The 21,691-nt window shown below is 40.0% G+C and overlaps 1 protein-coding gene and 1 long non-coding RNA gene across 6 annotated transcripts in view; one reads left to right on the top strand and one right to left on the bottom strand.

Annotated features, from left to right (window-relative positions):
* kcc (solute carrier family 12 member kcc) overlaps positions 1-17,706 on the top strand; it is a 41,022-nt gene extending 23,316 nt beyond the window's left edge. The window contains exons 1-13 of one of the 5 annotated variants that reach the window (XM_065309192.1): positions 83-416; positions 10,642-10,715; positions 10,801-11,244; positions 11,309-11,544; positions 12,558-12,742; positions 12,837-14,031; positions 14,089-14,494; positions 14,567-14,674; positions 14,813-14,863; positions 15,355-15,498; positions 15,567-15,706; positions 15,773-15,912; positions 15,968-17,706. In XM_065309192.1, coding sequence (XP_065165264.1) covers positions 302-416; positions 10,642-10,715; positions 10,801-11,244; positions 11,309-11,544; positions 12,558-12,742; positions 12,837-14,031; positions 14,089-14,494; positions 14,567-14,674; positions 14,813-14,863; positions 15,355-15,498; positions 15,567-15,706; positions 15,773-15,912; positions 15,968-16,059 — 3,330 coding nt within the window. In that variant the 5' untranslated portion in view covers positions 83-301 and the 3' untranslated portion in view covers positions 16,060-17,706. Of the gene's footprint in view, positions 1-82; positions 417-6,577; positions 7,220-7,977; positions 8,027-10,641; positions 10,716-10,800; positions 11,245-11,308; positions 11,545-12,557; positions 12,743-12,836; positions 14,032-14,088; positions 14,495-14,566; positions 14,675-14,812; positions 14,864-15,354; positions 15,499-15,566; positions 15,707-15,772; positions 15,913-15,967 lie in introns of those variants that run through there. The other 4 variants (XM_065309193.1, XM_065309194.1, XM_065309190.1 and 1 more) reach the window with 4 other exon arrangements.
* Positions 17,707-17,811: 105 nt separating this feature from the next.
* LOC135797029 (uncharacterized) lies at positions 17,812-21,568 on the bottom strand. The gene is made up of 4 exons (XR_010549437.1): positions 21,371-21,568; positions 21,145-21,311; positions 20,988-21,040; positions 17,812-18,258 (listed from the first exon to the last, which is right to left on the bottom strand). It is a non-coding gene; the product is annotated as an uncharacterized lncRNA (long non-coding RNA).
* Positions 21,569-21,691: the final 123 nt, after the last annotated feature.

Genomic DNA, 21,691 nt, shown 5'->3' with positions numbered 1-21,691 from the left:
CTGGCGGCGGCAGCGGTGGCGGCGGGCGCGGCAGGGATGCTGCACAGCATCTCGCGGCTCTCTCGGCGTGCACGCCGCGTCCGGTCATCCTCAGCCAGTTGGCATCCGTCGCTCGGCGTGCTCGTCGCGGCTCGTCTCACTTTTTTGGGTGCGAAGTGGTGCTGAGTGTGTCCGGCCGTCGTCGCCGTCGTCGACGCGTCCCTCGTCCCTCGGGTGCGGTGCGTGTGCGGTGTGATTGTTGCGTTCGTCGTGCGTGTACTACTTTTCGTGCGCTGCCCCCGGTGGATGCCGGCTCGTCACGATGTCCGTTGGCGAAGATGACCGCAAGGCGCCCGCCTCCCCCAACCCCAAGCTCATTGCCGATGGCCACTGCTCCCCAGCCAAAGCTACAGCAACCCCACCTGCCACCACTGCAGGTATAAACAATAAAAACCAAAATATTTCTAACAAAAAAATTTAAAAATTGAAAACAAAAGTTTTCAATCGTAAATCTGAAACAAAGAAAGCGCGGAACAAAATAAAACTGGGTTACGTTAATGTCAAATGTCACACGTTAGATTCCCGATAACAATTGTCAAGTTCAAAAGCAGAAAGATTGGGAATGTGTGATCAAAAGCTTTGAGCTTTGATTTACAGGCGGGAATTTATTGCAACGAGTGCCATTGACGTTTGATAAATGGTCGTTATGAATGGCAAGAGTCGCGCATTCTCATTGACAAATGAAAATTTTTATTTGATGTGCGAAGCTTGTTTGATTGCGCGCGTTTTGATCCGATCCGCGAAAGGGAGAGCGCCGGAATGCGAAGAAGCGGCGCGGCGCGCGTGCCGGGTCAGTGGGTTACGGAGGGTTACGCTGAGGAAGGTAGGGTAGGGCTTGGTAATGCAGGGACGCACTGAATATACATCTTTGCAATCATCTTAAGTTATTCAAAATTAATTTTTAAATTGTTTTGATTATTGAGGTTAGGTATTGTAATATTTTTAAATTTTTTCCCGATAGAGTTTTGAAGCAGCTCGTTCATCTCGCGTGTATATCGATCTCCTTTTCCCGCCGCTACTCCCGAAAGTCCTGCCCGTTTTGGTGGCGGCGGCGGCGGAGGCGGTAGTGGTGGTGGTGGCGCTGCCGCTACCGCGCCCTGCTCCGGCTAACCTACATTCGCGTCAGCCGGGCCTCGGCAGCTAACCTCCTCCGACGGGCCGAAACGCGCGCGCGAAGCCAGCCCGCGCCGATATCGATCTTTACCACTTTACCATTATCATATATCACTTCGCGCGGGTACGCACAACGTCCAGCAGCATCCCATCCAGCAGAATACCAGCACACGCCAGTTGTAGTTTCCTTTGGAGATTATCTCTTTGCTCGTTTCGCAAAAGTTTGGCCCGCCGCGCACGCTTAGGCAACCGCTCTCTGTTCCGGTCTCACTACGCCAACGACATGCAGCTTAAGAGCATGTTGGCATTCATAACATCATTAATACCAATAATCGCGATCGCATGTTGTAGTTTTAGTTTTACTTTTCGGCAGCTTTCATTTTCTCTTCGTACAAGGGTATTATCACATCGCAAACAAAAGACTAAACGGAAGCTTTTGTTTCCACACACGTGCCGAACAAATAAAAAACAAAAACAACCCAACAGAAGCCAGGACAGAAAAAAATATTTCATTCGTTATTTGCTTTCACTTATCAGGTTTCCCAGTTTAAGCTCCGCCCAGAGATCTAAATCTATTACCACGCAACCATACATACACCCGTTGTCTATATTTAGTCTATGTATCTGTGTGTATTAACCCTTCGTTTGATGCCTGCTCTGACCGCTTTGTTTTTGTTTCTTGCGATTTGCAAATGAAAACAGCGCTGGAAATCGAATTTGCAACCTAATTGGATTTGTGCAGACAGCACTAAAACATTGTTATTTATTCCGCAGGAGTATTACCAGTAATGAATATTGTTTTGTGTTAAAACAATGCAGGTACATTTACATTGGTGTAGATAAATCCAATTTTCAATTTCAATTAAGTTAAAAGCTCTTTAAATTGCGCATTTCTGCATTCATTCAATTAAATCTTCACATAAAGTAATATTTTAAATATTTGAGAATAATAACGCTCACGTTTCAATCAACTGCATGGAAGTAGGCATTATCAGCGCTTATCACCTTTAATATCGGTCATAAAACGTGCCAAACTAGCTTATTGCATGCCGGGAATGAGCGCGTGGCGTCGCCGACATTCCATTACGATCATACCGATGAAATATCCCTTTTAGTAGTTGTAAGTTGTTGTATATGGTACACACTAGGGTTCGGCACGCTAGGTCATGGCACATCGCACGTAATTTTATTACCTAAAATACGTCCGGTTTGATCCGCCCTCTAAGTCCGTCGTGGCTGCGGCGCGCGTTATCGCTCTGAGGCAGTTTCCGCCCGGGACGAAACCTCCATTCTTTCTCTTTTTTTTATTTTCTTCGTTTTGTTGCAACTTCTGCCTGCCTGCTCTCTATTTCCGCAGGACGCGCATCCTGATCCGCTCATTGGTTCCTCACCATTTACCATTTCCATTTAATTTCGGGTTTGTATTCATTCTATGTTATTCTATATAGCAGTATAGTAAAGCGCCTTGGAAGATACGCGCATCGTTCATTTCCTGAGTGAACTCAAAGTGCGAGCGCCGAATTACGATGATCGCTCCCGGGTCGCCCGCTCGTTATTTATTGACCTATAATCCGCCCCTAACCAGCCGGCGATACATCACATTGCGTTTGCACATCTGAGCAACAACACCTCGGCCTGCCACACACACCGCACACCAGCTTTTCACCTCGCCGTGAACAATTTGCTTCAACTTCCGTGCGGAAAGCGGAAACGCTTAGTAAGCACAACTTTGTTTTGTGTAGCAAAAAAACTTACACTACCCTAAAGTTTATACTATATATTCAATAGAAGTGAATAGCTTTGAATTGTGGTTATGTGCGAGTCTAACCTACAAATTTTATCTTTGTTCTCCAGGGTGTTTTTCTTCCGTAAAATTAAAATATTCTCGCCTGGTGTGGCGATTACGAAAACATATGCCTGTAATCATCGCAAAGTTTCTTCCCGAAAACATAAATTCTACCGTGTGGCAAGAGTGTAACTTGTAATCTTCGACATTGTCTAGAGTTCTTCCTGCTGGTCTTCTTGCTCTTTTTCTCTTGGCAGGCGAGGAACGATAATGGAGTCAAGGCACCTTGGGTGCGCTCCGGGAGGATTTCATATTTTTCGCTTTCATTTATATTCCGACCTCGGCGCGCGCCCTGCTAGGAAATTATTCGAGCGCCCGCGAGGCGAAATAAAAGCGGGGCCGGTCTCAAGGTTGTTATTTTCGGTAACCTTTTTCCCACTTGCCCATTATTATGGCCGGGTGTGGGATGTGGGTGCTTCCGAAGTGCGTTGGGAAATTCTTGCGCATTTCCTCTCATTTCATATTGCGTTATTTTTTACATGCCGAAACACGCTTGCTGAAAGTTTTTAGATGTAATGGAAATGCGTGAGCGATGGAGAGGGTGGAGGGATTGTAGGATATAGGGCATAAAGAGGCATTGTGGTTGTGACAAAATTTAAACATTCAACACATTTCACACGAAAAAAAGCATTAAAATAAATAAAGCGGAAAAAATTTCGTAAATTTAACTTTGAGCGTTATTTCAAAGCATTTTAGCAACAATTTAAGTATATTGCAATAGGTATTTAGGTAGAGTTACTTATTAACTGTAATTTACCTCAGAAATAATTCAAATATTTTAATTATTTTGTAAAATACAGCTTGTTTTATGAAAAAATGCAATTTTTCTCTTTAAATTCAGTTTTTATCATTAAAAGATAACAAGATTTTGTAATATTTTAAAGAAACTAATCAGATTTTTATTCCTCAAAAGAAATTTGCAATCTCCGCGTAAATTTATAAAATATAACTTGTTAAATTAAATAATCTGCTAACTTTAACAAGCAAAGAAAAAACTAATTATAACTTTGAACTCCAACTACGTGGCAATGTAAAATATTCATAATTTGCGTTATTATGTTATCGAGTAAAGTAACTAATAACCTATGCATTCCAGGAATGAAAAACTCAATACCTTTATTAGTTTATAAACTACACTCGATTTACTAGAATGTTACACACGTGAATTGTTCGGTTTGATTTGGATAAACTTGGAAATTGGGTCTGCGGAAACTCCAGCTTCATCTCCGCCGTGCTGCCGCATGACATTTATGCAAATTGCGCAAATCGAGCGAGTTATAAACGTACGCAGATGCTATTAGAGTGCAGGCAGAGGCGGCGTGTAGCTGGAGACGTCGACGTCGCCGACGGTGGCACAATCGCATTGTCGAAAGCGCACTCGACGGCGCGGAATTATGCGATGCTTCCCTGCGAAAGGCTAATCTTGCAACTCTGCAGCTCGTTCATAATTCAGCTTACATCAACTTTCTGTTTACCCACAGGGCGTAATCCCCAATCACAATAAACAATTGTGAAGGTATGAAACATATAAAAACATGTCAATATTAAATTTTTATTTTTTGTGAATTTAAAGTTGCATAACTTCGTAATCTGTAATTTTTTGGAAGTTATAGGTGATTATTTGCACTTTTATTGTTATTGTTCGTTTGCACTTTGAGAATCGCTAGGGAATATTCATTTTTTCACACGGAACGAATCCGACTTGAAATTGTCAGCGTGATTTTCATTCGCAGTCGCGTTTCGCATTTGCATTTTTATCATTATTCCTGTGCTCGGAATGCGTATCCGATTCAAATTAGTATTCCTCGTGTTTGTCCTAGTTTTTCAATTTTTTCATATTTTGTATGACTTCATTTCTTCGTGCAACTGCTTTTATAAGTTGTAATGAGTTTGCATTTTCTTTATTTCGAATATAAAAATACTGTTTGTAGGTTTCTTTACTGCCATAAATTAAAATATTCTCTGAATACAATAATTTATAGTAAATGTTTAGTGCGAACTTCTCAAAACATGTAAAACGAAAAACATAAAATAAAACTTTAATATAACTCTACGATACAACACTAGATGTCGCTCGTATGTAAATTTTAATGCATTTAACTCTAAGCCGACTTAGCGCGCGCCAAAATGTAGTATCATTCGCATTCAAAGAAATTCTGATTTATTAAACGCAGTAGAGATAAAATAGAAATGTTGAATAATTTGAGTTGAATTTGAAGTACTTGCAGAAGCTCTTCAGGAAAAGACAGGCATATGTTTTTTTAATGCCTAGAATTTTCATATGTTTTATATTCTTTGCATTTCTCGAGTTACTACTACTTCCCGTACTGTACAATAAGTTTTATTTCTCGCATCGTTTGTAGTTTGGCTTTTGTGCTGCGGGCACGATTTTAACGGATGCTCTTTCCTCCCCGACTTATTTTTACCTTTGTACCTGCCATTTTGAACTCTGAACTTTGAACTTTACTCTGCTTTTTCAATTTAAGTACGGGTACATGATATTTATTCTAAGATATATTTTACTTTCGTATTTGTAAAATAAATCAAAGTCATTCTCTGGTCTGGTATGCAGAAAATTCAATTCTGCAAATACATAGTAATTTCATTACTTGGCAAATGAAGCGTGATTATTTGATAATGTGATTTTTTGTAAATAATGTAAATATTGATCGAGCAGCATGAGCAACTTTACGCTCAGTAATTGACTCTGCCTTTTTTCGTATTGCATTTTTAAAAAGCTTCGCTTGCCTGCGCGCAAATAGAGCAATTAAACGACATGAAAGGCTAGGCGGGCGGGAAAATGCAGCGTCGCTTAACCGAGGTGCAGCGCTGACAATTTTTAATTAGCACTTTTTTAGCTTTCAGCAATTTTTTTCCCCGAGTGCAATAAAACCACCCACCAACAATTTATTTATAAATTCTTTGTTCTTTTTACTTTTTTTTTGTCTTTTTGTATTATCCTTTGAAGAATAAACGCATGCGCAAAACATTTCTAAAAAGATTAAATCCATTGATTGACAAACACGATTAATAAACGACTGTTTACTGAAAATAACAAAATGGTCCACAAACACACATCTCAATGTTTCCCCAACCGGATCAAAACCCTACGCCGGTGAACATTATCAACATTTATCTCCAATTATTTGCGCTGCACAGCGCTCGGCACGTATTCGATGAACTAGGGATAATCCGGCGACTTTACCGTTTCGCCATCGCTTGTGTGCACGCCGCCATCTTGAGCGTGGGTGAAGAACGGTTCGGCTCCAGTGGGTTTCGAATGCAAAGCCCTCGTCGACGCACCGTAAGCCAAACGCGAGATTAGTTCGTATGAAATCCGCATTTTGGATCTACCCTTAGCAACCGCAGCTTCACCTCCGATGATCATCATCGCAGATTGCACCGCAAAACGTTTCTACTTATTAACAGCCGAAATTTACATTTTCTAGGTGAAGGACAGTAATTCTGAGAGTTGGAGACGGAAATGAATTTTATAAATAGACAAGTAACTCAAAAGTTTACTTTAAATTCGACGCTTTATGCATCGAAAATTAGTTGTACGCGTCGCGCTTCACATCAAAGATAACCTATCTTTAACCCAACATAACCTACATTTAAAAATAAATCTCTACAGAATTAAATTGAGATTTATCCGAGTTTTCTTTAGTTTGGTTTTATTACATTGCGAAGATTCGAAATAAATTGAAATAAATTGAACATAACCTCGAATTATTCCGTGACAGCAGCAGTGGCGTCTCTAGTGACTCAATTTGTCAATATTGTATTAACCATACTCGGGCTGGAACAAGTGCAGAGTGTTTGAACAACGTCGTGCCGGCGGTGCAGCGTGATCCGTTTTTCCCCGAGTGGATACTGAATAAACTAAATATTGAATATTTTATCACTTCACGTCAGCGTTACTGTCCGCAACGCCGCCATTTAAATGCGAATCTTTCGCTTCCTCGCCCGCAACTTGTTGAAAAACGTGTTTAATATTTCACGATTGAATAAATCTCGACATTTACGAATCTATTCTTGAAGGGGATTGTAATTTAGGCAACGTTTAGGATGGTTTAAGCTAAACGTCCATTATATCTTCATTAACGCGTTGATCAGACGTCTCAAGACTGGAATTGTAAATTCCAGAGGTCTGCGATTTGCATACCGACGCATTGGCAAATCGAATGGCCGGCCAAGAAGCGAGCAAATCACCCCAAATAGGTAGCTATCAATCAACGTGTGCCCTCTTCAAGCCGGCCTGGATTTGCTTCATGGCTTTCGATTTGAATTTGATTTTGTGCGCTCGCGAATTTCAATTAAACTAACCCCGCTGTGCCAAAACATGGTGTGTTGATTGCTCAGCTTTTGGAATTCGTATCTATTGAAATTAACCACAATCGAATTGTGTCGATTCACGCGATTCTAGCGGATATCCTTGGATAAGGTGGGTTTAATGCATGTATAGATTGTATTGCGTGTTGCCTACACTAAGACTTGTTAATTACAATTTACAATTAGTATCTGTGCAAATGAAGGCAAATTGTTTCACAAATTTTAATTATCGCAGTATATTTGTTTGTTTAATAATGTCAAAGGTCTGTTTACACTTGTTTCTTAGAAAATAAGTATTCTTGAGGAGATAATCTCTGGTAATGACATGTTTGATTGTTTATTTACTCGGCTATTAGGTTGTAGATTTGCAAATATTGTTTGACGATAACGAGGGTTTTGCTAATAAATTCCTCAAGCGTAAAAGCCCGATATCAGTTCAGTTTTGCGTTCGATTCAGTTCCGCGATTGTGTCTGGCCACGTCACAGTGACAAAACACTTTAAAAACAACTATTAATTAACAAATTAATAAATTATTTTTATCTCTGTGTGAAATATCTTCTAAAGTTTAGTGTTTGGTGTTATCTCTTATCAAGATTTCTGTGTCAACTCCGCTTGAATGCACTTTTCATTTGGTTTTATTTGAGCTTTTTTCTTTGACCTCATGAGAAACCGAAGGGATGAGGAGCACGCCGACGGTGAGTTAACGACTTGCGGACTTTCTCACTCTTTGTGAATTCATTTAAATTCTAAAATAATTTCAAGTTTGTTCTTTACGCGCTAGCCGCGCCGACGTCGACGCTTATTAACGTTTTTTCTCTGGCACAAGATAAAAGGCGAAACTTTACTTTTCGGCTGAATGTTGACAGGGAGCGCTGGATACGCAAGGGGGATGTTTATAATGAATGCTCGGCCACGAAACGCGACAATGTCGACAACTGTTGAGAGAGCGTATGAATATTTCAGCCGAAATTCGGCAGTCGTGTTGTGCTGAATTTTTAACGCACAAAGTGAGCTTTTTGCACACAAAATGTTACAATTTAAATTAAATTCTTCAAAGCATCAAAGCATTTTTTTTCACTTTACTTCTGTTAAATTAAAATATTTCGAAATTTTTTTTTAGTTTTTATCTCAACTATTTAATGCACTTTAATCTGCAACATCTAGCACTTGACTTCCGGTTGACGCTTGCAGCGCCACTTGTTCTGCAAGCTTTCATCACTTCCTTCCACTTCTACCCTGGAGCTTTTTCGCTCGTCATAACTCGTGCGTGTAAACAAACATTAAAATGTCACTTAACTCGACTTCTAAATGGTCGCAATCTCGTAACTCTCGTCGTGTCTTGGTTAATGCCCATCGATTATCGTTAATGTGTCTTAAAACAAACGCGTGCGACTGGTAAACAACAAACAACTAAACTTAACGACTGCTCTTTTGTAAATTTTACTTTTACTTACATTTTCGCCTTAAATTACCACATGTTGCACAGACATCAAAATGGCCGCCATTGCCGCTTGTTTCTTTTATTTGCTTCATGTCATCATTGTGTTTACAGTGTAATACATACTGGTTCGCGCTAGTTCAGACTTGAATTTTAATTGACGGCGTTTTTACGAGCACTTTGATAAATTAACTCTTCGGCTACCTAAAACGTTTTAGAACGCTTTTTAATACCTATTAAATTAATTGTTTCATGCGCTAAGTAAACAGCGAGCGCGTAAATTGGAAAATTTTATTTTCATAGCCCGCCGGTATTATTACTGTTGTTTTTTTGTGTGTTTCTGTTTTAATCGCAAAATATGCGTACCGTTCGGGTACATTAATGTAAAGCTCGCGAGGCGTACGTGCCAAAAAGGAATGCTCACTAATAAAACATTCATGAACTTGGCACGGCGAAGGGAAAAACGCGAAATTCGCGCGACGCGGAAAACGTGACAGTCGAGTTGGTACGTGATGGAAAAACACATTTTTCCACTGCGTGATGAGCACCTGCCAAAAACGCTTGAAAGCGTCTCTTACGCAACGTAACCTTGCAAGTATATTTTATCAAGAACATTCACCAGTTTGAAATTGTAACAATTGTACAGGTGTGCCAGGGATAAATTTAATGTTTTACGTGCGGCAGAGTTGAATCACGTTCAGGAGTCGTCGGATGCGGATCGATGTCGTGGCTGTGGATGATGAAATTGTAAAAGGATGAGGAACAAGTTTATGCCTTGCGAGAGCTAGACGCCGATTGGTCGGCGCGCAATAGTGGCGAATGTGGCACGGGGTAGTTATGGCGGTCTACGTCGGCTGCCAGCAGCTATATTCGCTTGAATTTCAGAGAAATTCAGGTTAAACGGACGCTAAACGAGATAGCGTCCGAAGTCTTTATCTCGCGAATGAGTGAAGAGGTCTCAGCCAAGAGTCGCTACGTTGATGAATTATTGATTATTCGCATGAGTTGCTCCCGCGTTCTGAATTGCACACGAAACAATCGGATAGGATTTTTTGCGCGCGTGGCTAATCTACTATAGGCAACCAAGACATCCAGTCAAGATTTAACCTAAAAACTAGGCTTTACACAGCTTAGGTGACTTATAATATTGGTATTAGGATGTAATTTCATACTTTTACCTCTGCCATGCAACTAACTCAAGTTAATTTGAGGTTAATTTTTTAGAAAACTTTGATATACCTTGAAATTTTGTGACGTAGCTTGTAACGCAAGTAAGCATGATGTGTTTGTGCTGTCATCGGAAAATGGAAGCAAGTTTCGGTGGATAACATATCATGTTCCTTTTTGAATTGACTGACATTTGAAAGATTGATCGGCCCTTCTATTCCAGTGTTGCTATCTTATGTATCCATGTATTTTTAAATCATTTTTTGTAAGCTGTGTCAGGAAAAAGTTTGAAGATGGCGAATTGAAGATGTGAAGATGTCAGAAAGTTGTTAAAAATTCAGTAGGTCGGTTTGTTGCGCTTCGCTGGCAAGAAAGTGGATTACGTTTTACTTTAGACTTTCGACTAGAAGGCGAGAGAGCAAAACAGCATAGATTATTGCCCCCTATGTTGATGCCGCCCACCACGAGCATGAATTTTCCATTAAAACTGGCAAAAGTAGTTTGCTCCTCGACCGAAAAAGCGAGCGAAGAGAGAGGTGGTCATGCGGAAAAAGCAGCATCCCGCTTGGATGCTCTCGAATGTGTGTGTGTTAACAAGAAAGCAAAGTTTCCTAGGTTTCCTATATAAACTCGAACGTTTGAAACCCTTCCGTGTTTGCTTGTTGGTTCTTCGAGTGCGTTACTTAGAGCTTTGTTTGTTTGCAGGAGATGGCACTGACGAGCAGCCGTTCGTGCAGGACAAGATGTCCGGCTACGAGACGAACCTCTACCTCTATTCGGTGAGTATTGAAGACGCCTACCAAACCAAAATGGCGGCCGTAACCCGTTAGTTTGTTTTGTTTTCATCTCGCTTTGCGTCTATAGGAAGAGATGGAGGATCGTCCACGTATCTCGACGCTCATCAGTTCGTTGGCCAACTACTCCAACACCATCTCACCGGCGCCGGCTGACCCCGACGCACGGCCCTCCGGCGGCGGCGCTAATATGGGCACCCTCATCGGCGTTTACCTCCCGTGTATCCAAAACATCTTCGGCGTAATCCTCTTCATTCGACTGACGTGGGTGGTGGGCACCGCTGGCGCCGTGCAGGGCTTCCTCATCGTGCTGGTGTGCTGCTGTGTGACAATGCTGACGGCCATCTCGATGTCGGCGATTGCGACGAACGGCGTGGTGCCGGGCGGCGGGAGCTACTTTATGATCTCGCGCTCGCTCGGCCCGGAATTCGGCGGCGCCGTCGGCATGCTGTTCTATACGGGCACCACGCTGGCGGCGGCTATGTACATCGTGGGCGCGGTTGAAATTGTGCTGGTATGAGCGCCATTTTCTCCCGGCGGCCATTTTGTGTAATATCGTACTTGTTTGTTTTATCTAGACGTATATGGCGCCGAGTTTATCGCTGTTTGGGGACTTCACGAAGGACGCCAGCGCGATGTACAACAACTTTCGGGTCTACGGCACTGGGTTGCTAATTGTCATGGGTTTCATCGTGTTCATCGGCGTCAAGTTTGTCAACAAGTTCGCTACGGTCGCGCTGGCGTGCGTCATCTTTTCCATTATTGCCGTTTATGTCGGCATCTTTGTAAATATCAATGGAAACGATAATTTGAGGTTAGTGTGTTTGTATTTTAACAAAGTATAACCTCAAACTACAACTATCATAACGCACTAACCTAATTTGATGATGACATTAATTTCACACTCGCTTAGTTTTCAACTGTTTTTTTTTCTTCCTTTAGCATTTTGTGTTTTTGCAAAGTCAGTGAGTGTATCGATTTCGTATTTTCGTAATATCATTAGCGAGGCGCCAACCTGCTCGCGCTGGAAACCCGCTTGGTTAACGAGAGAGTTTTCTACCGATTGAAAGGCGTTTGCATGAAATATGTGTTATTAACGAGAATATTTCATTTCAAAGTGTTGGAAACGTTTACGCCTCGAACGTCTTTCGAACGCCTTCGATCGGTTAGTTATTGGCACGCTTTCATACAGCTTCACCTTGACGTATATTTTGAATATAGAAATATGATGAATGCGATATGCTGCACAAGGTGTGATTTATCCTAAATTAAACATTTGACTTGAAAACTTTTTAAACTTGTGCCTGACATGGGCTTAAAAATACATTTTTTATAACGATACCTCATTTAGAAAACAAAATGGCGCACGGCGTAATTACACTCGTCTGATATTAATTGCGAGATTTACGTGGAGCATAATCGCTGCCCAATTAGGCAACAGAAATAATCAGGAAAGTCATTAATCTATTCTTTGTGCGGTGTTTTTTACGGGACTTTTTTTGCACGTGATTACAAGAATTCAATCTTAATTGACGAGGTGAATTCAATACCTTTCGAAGCAATTTGAAGCAAAATCTTCTTTACGAGCTTTTTTCACCCTTTGCACGCCCAAGAAAATTATTGGTTTCATTGATTATCTCTAAGCTTCCAGCGTTCTAGCGTAAAGCAGTAAATTTGCTTTTTGTACGAAAGCTTTCCGCACTAAACCCCTTTTCCAAGAACGACCCTTTTTAGTAGCTTGGATAATTCCGCTTTTCTCCCGGACGGAATAAATCTCAATATTAATTGACGCGGTGTTTTCACTCGGTGATTTCTTTTTTCCTGCAGCATGTGCGTCTTGGGCAAACGACTACTGAAGGACATCCCGATGGCATCATGCAACAAGACAGTTGGCGGAGATTTGCATCGAATCTTCTGCAATTCAACGAATAGCATCTGCGATCCGTACTACAAGGCAAACAACGTCACTATTGTGCGCGGCATTAAGGGCTTATCATCGGGCGTTCTTCTTGGTGCGTGTCACAACGCATTTAATCCCTCTTGGGGGTTAAGTTTGTTCGCAATGTGCTAATGTCTCGTTTCTCGCTTTTCTCTTTCTGCGTGTAGACAACATCAAGGATAGCTTCCTCGAGATGGGCGAATACCTCGCCAAGGGCAAGGCACCCGCCGATTATGAAAACGTTGGCCAACCGAGTTACAACCAAGTTTTGGCTGATATTACCACTTCGTTTACAATCCTCATTGGCATCTTCTTCCCTTCTGTCACTGGTATTATGGCTGGATCAAATAGATCTGGAGATCTTGCTGATGCGCAAAAGTCTATCCCGATTGGTACAATCTGTGCTATCTTGACCACATCCACAGTATACCTATCCACCGTTATCCTTTTTGCTGGTACCGTTGATAACTTACTTTTGCGTGACAAGTTCGGTGTTTCAATTGGTGGTAAACTTGTCGTAGCTAACATTGCCTGGCCTAACCAGTGGGTTATCCTCATTGGTTCCTTCCTTTCTACTCTTGGGGCAGGTTTGCAATCTCTTACTGGTGCTCCTCGTTTGCTTCAAGCTATTGCCAAAGATGGAATTATTCCGTTCCTAGCCCCATTTGCTGTGTCCTCTAGCCGTGGTGAACCCACCCGTGCATTAATCCTCACCATCCTAATCTGCCAATGTGGTATTTTGCTGGGTAATGTTGATTACCTTGCTCCACTGCTCTCCATGTTCTTCTTGATGTGCTACGGATTTGTCAATCTTGCCTGTGCCCTGCAGACTCTTCTAAGGACCCCCAACTGGAGACCTCGATTTAAGTACTACCACTGGAGTTTGTCCTTCACTGGCCTTGCTCTTTGCATTGCTATTATGTTCATGACTTCGTGGTACTATGCCTTGTTGGCTATGGGTATGGCGGGTATGATTTACAAGTACATTGAATACCGAGGAGCTGAGAAGGAATGGGGAGATGGTATCCGAGGTTTGGCCTTGTCTGCAGCAAGATTCTCTCTTTTGAGACTGGAAGAGGGTCCACCGCATACAAAGAACTGGCGTCCGCAGATTCTTATCCTCGTAAAACTGACCTCAGATATGGTGCCCAAATACCGCAAGTTGTTCGCATTTGCTTCACAATTGAAAGCCGGAAAAGGTCTCACTGTCAGCGCTTCTATTATCAAAGGTGACTTTACAAAGTCTAGCAGTGAGGCAATGGCTGCCAAACAGAATCTTCGCCGCACCGTAGATGAAGAACGCGTGAAAGGATTTGTTGATATTCTTGTTGCTCGTAACGTCACTGATGGATTATCCCATTTGTAAGTACTACGGGATTTAGGATAGATGTGTAGATTAATGCGGGATTTTCGCTGTAGGGTTCAAACAAGTGGTCTTGGCGGTATGAAACCAAACACGGTGATTCTCGGCTGGCCGTACGGCTGGCGGCAGTCGGAGGACGACCGCACCTGGCAGGTATTCCTGCAAACCGTCCGCAATGTGACCGCCGCGCGCATGGCCTTACTGGTGCCCAAGGGCATCAACTTCTTCCCTGACTCCAGCGAGAAAGTCGTCGGCAATATTGACGTTTGGTGGATTGTCCACGATGGCGGTCTGCTGATGCTCCTACCCTTCCTTCTTAAACAGCACCGCACGTGGAAGAACTGTAAGATGCGCATCTTCACCGTTGCACAGATGGAGGACAACTCGATCCAGATGAAGAAGGATTTGAAAATGTTTTTGTATCATCTGCGTATTGAGGCTGAGGTGGAAGTAGTCGAAATGGTAACCTAACCTTAGACTTAACATGACAACATAACCTAATTTGTGTGTTTTTGTTTTGCTTGTTTTTAATAGATGGATAGTGATATCTCAGCATACACCTACGAGCGAACACTGATGATGGAGCAACGGAATCAGATGCTGCGCGAGCTGCGTCTGAACAAGAAAGAGTCCCTGGGCGTGGTGAGTGTTGTGCTCTATTGCCGCAATGGTGTAGCAATATTGAATGTCGCGGGTGGTGGACACGCCACCGCCTCTACCTATTTGATAAATGAAACAATGCAATAATCTTATGATCTCCCGTTGTGTCTATGTGCAAAGGTGCAAACTCTGGTGGACTTCAATGAGTCAACAGAAGAGAAACTGCCATTGGTAACGCACATCAACTGTGTTACGTTTGTTAGAGCCCGCTCATTTTGCCCACCGTTTTCATTTTGAGCAGCATGAACGTTTTACAAACTAGTTTATAGATCAGATTGATTTCTCTTGCTTCACTCGGAAGCCATCGTTGCCAAATCGTGCCGATCATGTCGCCACATTACCACCACATGTCATTTCCGGCCGCCATTTTTTCATCTACCGGACATTTGAATGTTTCGGCTTTACATTTCTCATGATGATGCTAGTTTCATTCAGTCAATGTTGAATTGCTTGTCGTTTTTTAACTTTGCTATCTTTATCTCGCTGTCTGTATCACCACCGACCACCACATTGGTTATGTCTTATATGTATCAGGCTACATTTCCATGTCGCCGCATATCTCATGTCTCATTAACTCACCTTCCATTTAGAGTGTTCACGGCCATGCTGTTGGCGCACGCGGGGCGGAAATGTTTTAACTCGATTGCTGTTTGTGCGCTTAGGTTCAGTCGATAGTCGACCAGCATCATCAGAATGACGCCAAGGCGACGGCGACCAAGGTGCGCTTCCAGGAGCCCGGCTCCGAGAGCGGCGGTGCCAACGATTGTGATAATAAGAAGTCTAACGACGAGGAACCTTCCAATGAAGTATAAAATTTTCATATCCATAATCCATATTTATTTAACTAAATATCTTATTATTTTCTTTATAATAGGTTTCATCAGTTGTGGAAGTAAACGGTGATTGCGAGAATATTATCAAAGAGAAAGAAGACGCCTCCGAGAAGGAGCCGCTGTCTGATAGCAAGGACGAAGATACTGAAACTGAAGAAGAGCAGAAGCCTACCATGACACCGTAAGCCACCTTAATTGATTTCTTAGTTTCCAGGCTTTACAAACGATTTCTTTTTTGCCGGTGCAGAGACGAGGGCAACGTGCGTCGAATGCACACCGCCGTCAAGCTGAACGAGGTGATCGTGAATCGCTCGCACGACGCTCAATTAGTCATTCTGAACTTGCCTGGACCGCCGAAAGACACCCGAGTGGAACGGGAGTCAAATTGTAAGAAACTGTTACTAAACATAAATACTAAACACTGCTAATAAATAATTTTTAGATATGGAATTCTTAGAAGTTCTTACCGAAGGCCTCGAGCGAGTGCTTATGGTGCGCGGTGGCGGTCAGGAAGTCATCACCATCTACTCATAAACAACCCGAAGACATCCTCGTACGAGGTCCTCTACACCCCTCACACACGCTACACACACAAACACGCGCTCGACACGCAAGTGACGAGCCAAAACCGGAGCGATTAAATGAATCGAAGACGCGAGGCGAGGAGAGAAAAACCGTAGAGTGTAAATTAGACATCTCCAGTTCTTAGTGTGGCTGATTTAAAACAAAGATTAAACTTAATTAAATTTAAATATTTAACAGAGGAAAGTAACTATAATACGGTACAGTATTTTAAAGAAAACCAAAACCAAACGTAAGACAAACAAAAACAGAAATAAGCAAATTTATTAGTTGACTATATGAGTAAATATATAAATGAAAAAATATATAAATATATATACAAGATATAGATGCATATATATATTTGCCTGAATCGTGATTAAACCAAAGAGATTCTAATTTATTCTTCTTAATGTTATAGTTCGTATTGATATCGATTCGTAATATAATTGAAGAAAAAACAAAGAATGACAAACAATTAATGATTAGGTAAACATTTTTTAGCGTGTTGAAAAGCATCATGGTCAATGTCACTTAATTTTAATGTTTTATTCGTTAGGAGGCATTTTTACCAAATCAAAAACATATACACTGACATTCGTATTATAATTTTAGTATCTAATCTTTGTATTTTTTTTATTTTATGACATTGTTATTTGTACTGTTAAATTTTATCGGACTGCCATCATGATGCTCGACTTCTCACACATTGCGAATTGTTTATTATACTGCGCTAGATCTATTTGTATTCCATTGAACTATTGAATTGTGTCAAATCAAAAACAAAAAAACTTAAGAAAGCAAATGAAACTTACACTGTAACTGCTCATTTTTCTACATCAAAAAATACGAAAATACCAAAAACAAGATGAAAACAATCATTGCATCTACATTCTCGTGTGCATTGGAACGTGCATTTCACATTTCACATTTAACATTCTCTATCTATTTGTAAACCTCGATTGAGCGTTTCGTGGTCCACAGCGTGGCGCTGCGAAACTGATATTACTCTATCTCGACATCTACGAATCTAGCGGCGCGTTTCAGTACGCTCACGTTGACGCGTCACGCGCGCCGCTGCTAATGTGCATGCAAAGAAAAAAACAGTTAAATAAAGTAAATTTAAAGCAAACATAACGTAGCATAATCGAACAGGAGGCATCTCTTAAGGACAAGTCTTTTAGGGAAGTAAGTGAGAAGCATATAAACAAACTAATGAAAACGTATAATAGCATAATGAATTTTAACAAAATATTGAATTGAATCTATTAATGATGTTGATAGTAAAACAAATGATAAACAGTAAATTTCGAATTATGCGCGATGCGTATTTGCGAATTGCACGCCGGAACACACACTGAAAGTAATAATTATATATTGTACATTACAACATGCTACAACAAAGTCAGTTCAAAAGCAAGTACATATAAATAAATTATGACTAAATGTAACGAGAGCATAATTCGACTACTACTATTAAATGTTAAACCGTATACATACAGAAAATGTACAATAAAATGTACCTCAACTTACCAGGTTATTGAAGCAAGAATTCTCTTCATCGCAATTGAAATTCAACGTTTGATTAAATGATAAAAATATAATGATAGTTTAAAAGTACATTTTGCATTGTTTCTTTTTCAAATCCATTCGTTTTTGTTTATTTTACCATCATTTGTGTTTCTTTCAGAGATTTGATTCATAAAATTTCAACACCAATCAATATAATAACAAACGCAATATTATTCGATGGTTGTTTGCAACAAAATCTTTCAAATGACAACATTTACATCATATATAAATACTACACCACGTGTTTTAACATCAAAATAATTCGCATAAAAGTGTAAAAACGAATCTATAAAACATTATATTAAACAGTAAACTTATACTATTATAAACACTACCATAACTAAGTACTACACTTGAGCAATATTAAAATTTAATATTAAGGATTGTCAAAGATTGTCAAATTATATTATTAAATGTAAAACAAGTAAGATTCAAACAGATATGAAATGGAGTCACACGAGTGTAATATGTTCAATGGTTTGCAAACAAAGAAGACGCCATTATGCAACCACAATGAAATCTCGAATCTCGAAGATGTTTGTTACACGATAGTTGTAAATTTAGATGTGTGATGGAAGAAACTGAACGACGGAGACGAAACTGAAACATAAACAAACAAACAAACAGGTCCATCCAACTTGACCAGCGTGCGATAGATTGAACAAAAAATAGTGGCACTAGTGATCTCATCTAGCCTTAACGGTACCTTGATATAAAATATTTAAAAAGAAACTATAAATATTATACTAAATGATTCTTTACACCAGACGACACGCAGACATTTTAAGACATGTGACACTGGAAGACACAATACATAAAAAACCGTACATTTAACAAATAATATTGAAATAATGATACAATTAATGATGGGTGTCTGTAATAACTATACCTATAACTACCGAGTACATTTTAATTGCTGATTACGCCATTCTGCAAGAGGCAAACCACCACCATACTACCCTCCCCTTTAAATGTTAATCGATAATGCGCACATTATCGCGAAAAGAGTGAGCAACCACCGGTAGTCATGTAGATCCAAAAATGATTGTTTAGTTGAAGTGTTTTTTCAATGCCAACATAGAGTAATTCAGTGACGGATTGTTACTAAACTAATCAATGTGTCAATCAATAACCGAATTTATTGTATGCTTCTTCTCTTGTCCAACTCTACTCCTCTCGATTATTATAATCTTTGTATTAAATGTAGTTTTGTAGACATTATTATATGATATTGTAAATGGCGTAAACTGCTCTATCTAATTATGACAATGTGTTCATTGGGTAAAAACATGAAAATCTATGCATAGTTGAAATTTGGTGGTGTTTTATTGTCCCGTTATGTCCAGGTTTACTATTGCTAAGTAGGTTTGGGTAGTGCGCCATCGCTCCAATACCCTCTCCCCCTCATTTGGGCAAAATGGTTCAACTAGTTTTTTTGACATGCCATCTGTTAATCCGCGTACTTGTGTGTTGTGGTAGGCGTGGGTCCGCCCAGTGCGCGTTTTGGTCTTATCATGATTTATCGGCACATTCGCGACTCGCCTCGTGTCTGGAAGTGTTGTGCCATTCTTAATAATAGTAATCGTGTATGGTGGTGTTTTAAAAGTACTTACAGGAATAAATAAATAAAGGTAGACTTCCTGTTCTCCATATAAAAGATATGAAGTGAGAAACATTCACTCCTTCAATCTGTTCTAACGGCATTTATACCTCACCCAAACTTTCGCAATATTTTGCGTTTTTCAATGTTTTGCAATAGAATTTGCATCATATCTTGGAAACTATGAGGATATTTAGGACTATTTTTAGTAGTTTAAAGAAGAAGAAGAAGAAGAAGAGTGGAAATTAGCTATCTTCTGTGATTTCTATTTACGGTATTCAGTTTAATTGATTATATCAATTGTTGTTTTTATGTTGTAACACTCTGAATATGTTTTCTTAGATTTCACTCTAAAGGTTTTATTTAGTCTTTTCTTTTTTGCAACTGGCTTTTTTTTTCTAAATGTAGATATTTTCTCTTAATAATACAGTGTATATTAGGTCTCCTGGTGCAATTCCAAAAATTTTCCTTCTACAACTGACCCTTTATATTAGTTTTATTGAATATCAAGGTAAAAATCTAGAAAATTGATATGATAATTGTTTGTCTCTGTAGAAACGTGGTATTTGCAAGCATATGTTGGGCTTAGGGTAAAACATGTCTCAAAATTTGGGCCAGTTCTCTATAACATTTGTTGTAGTGTCCTGATAACTATTGAATTTTGCAATACTTATTTGTATATAGCATCATAACTCTTATTAATTGTACACCCTATCTATCATTCCAGATACAGGTAGGGCCATGGAAAGTATTTCTAAGTAGTAAGACGTCTCTAGTAGTGATGAGAGTAGTAACAGAAGGAAAAGAGGAGTACAGAAGCAGAAGAAGGAGTAGAGAGAGCAGAAATAAAGCCAGTCCGAACACAGGGGTAGCGACAGGGCTTTTTAATTATGCGGCGGCGTGTCTAAGCTAAGATCCAACCACCTCAATGAATTAGTTACTTCCACGATTGATACGCGCACAGAAATGATGCATGCAATTCGCGTTATCTCGTAATAAATGAATATTTAAACGACACCACAGTTAGTTAGTTGAACACCACACAATTACCGAATAAAAATCTTTAGCAACTTAAACCGTCGTGCGGTAGATCCGTTGAAACAAGACAAATAATAAGAAAATGCGTGCACCAATCATTGCATCGCATCGTGTACAAAGGACAGATCAGAAGATAACATCCTGGTCATGGTGGCCGAGGAAACTCACACAAAACTTAAGTTAAAGCCATACAATTCTCGTTTATTCACGCATTAAATTTTATTCAACATATGTAAATATTGAATGAGAATATTGGAAGACAAGCAAAACAAACAAAATACAAAAACAATATCGCGGCGCAAAGCGAACAAGCAGAAAAATAAATCAACTGCTTAACAAATTAACGAGATGAACGCCATCTATGGGCAGAAGTACAAACCAAGTTACTATTATAGAAAAATAGCAACTGACTACAACCTCTATACGCTTACAGGCAACTATACTTCAGCAATTTATATTGATGAACCGTTGCTATTCTATAAGTTTAGTCAACATAAATAAAGGAGTGAAAACACAAAAATGACATTTGAATTGTTTTCTCATATATAAAGGATACCTAATTTATGTAAAGGCGAACAGTTATTACTACTTACAATCAGATGCTAGTACAAAAATGCATTTTTTATAGCTTCCGCGGGAGAAAATTACAAAACTAAGTCATGAAAATATTTAAAAAAATGTTAATACTTACAATTTGATGCAAAGAATGACCTTCCTGCAAGGACCCATTGATTTTCTTGAGCCCTAAAGCATACAAAAATCAGTGCTTCAAAACACAAAATACAATTTTTATGACTTCGCCGTGCGAAAATCATGTCGTGAAAACAATAAAGAATTTAAATACTTACAATTTTATGTAGGGATAACCTTCCTGCTTAAATTCATTGATGTTCTAGAACCCTAAAACTAACAGAAAGCAATGCCTCGAAGCGCTTCCGCGTGAGACAATCATAAAACTATAATAATTTGGTGCCAGGATGACATTCCTCCGAAGTTCCATTGATGTTTTACAGCCCTAAATCATACAAAAATCAGTACTTTGCAACACACCAAGACAATTTTTCTCTTCGTTACACTTGATTGCATTGTGACACTATAAATGTTTTTCCACAAAATCTACCTCATGGATATTATCAGCAAGTAGAGTACACTGTTGGTATCAAATCTTAAATTTAAGTTGGTACTCGTATTTATACCGTCGATAATCAATTGAACACAACGCGTGTTTGCGACAAAGCACTGGACTGAACTGACAGCGCGTGTAACATGCGATTTGACTCAGGACACTAAGGAACTTGCGCCGACGCACAACAATGTGAAGCATCGGCACGTAGAATGCATAGCAGAAATTAAAAGCATTGATAAAGACTGGAATATTTCGGAACTATTTAAAGG

The sequence above is a fragment of the Atheta coriaria genome, unplaced genomic scaffold (genome assembly GCF_025399875.1).
Source record: "Atheta coriaria isolate IRGN ID8LTWV9N9 unplaced genomic scaffold, Caltech_Dcor_3.1 hic_scaffold_8_pilon, whole genome shotgun sequence".
NCBI classification, from domain to species: Eukaryota; Metazoa; Arthropoda; class Insecta; order Coleoptera; family Staphylinidae; genus Dalotia; species Dalotia coriaria.
The sequence above is the reverse complement of the archived record's forward strand: the minus strand, read 5'-3'. Positions and strand labels throughout refer to the sequence as shown.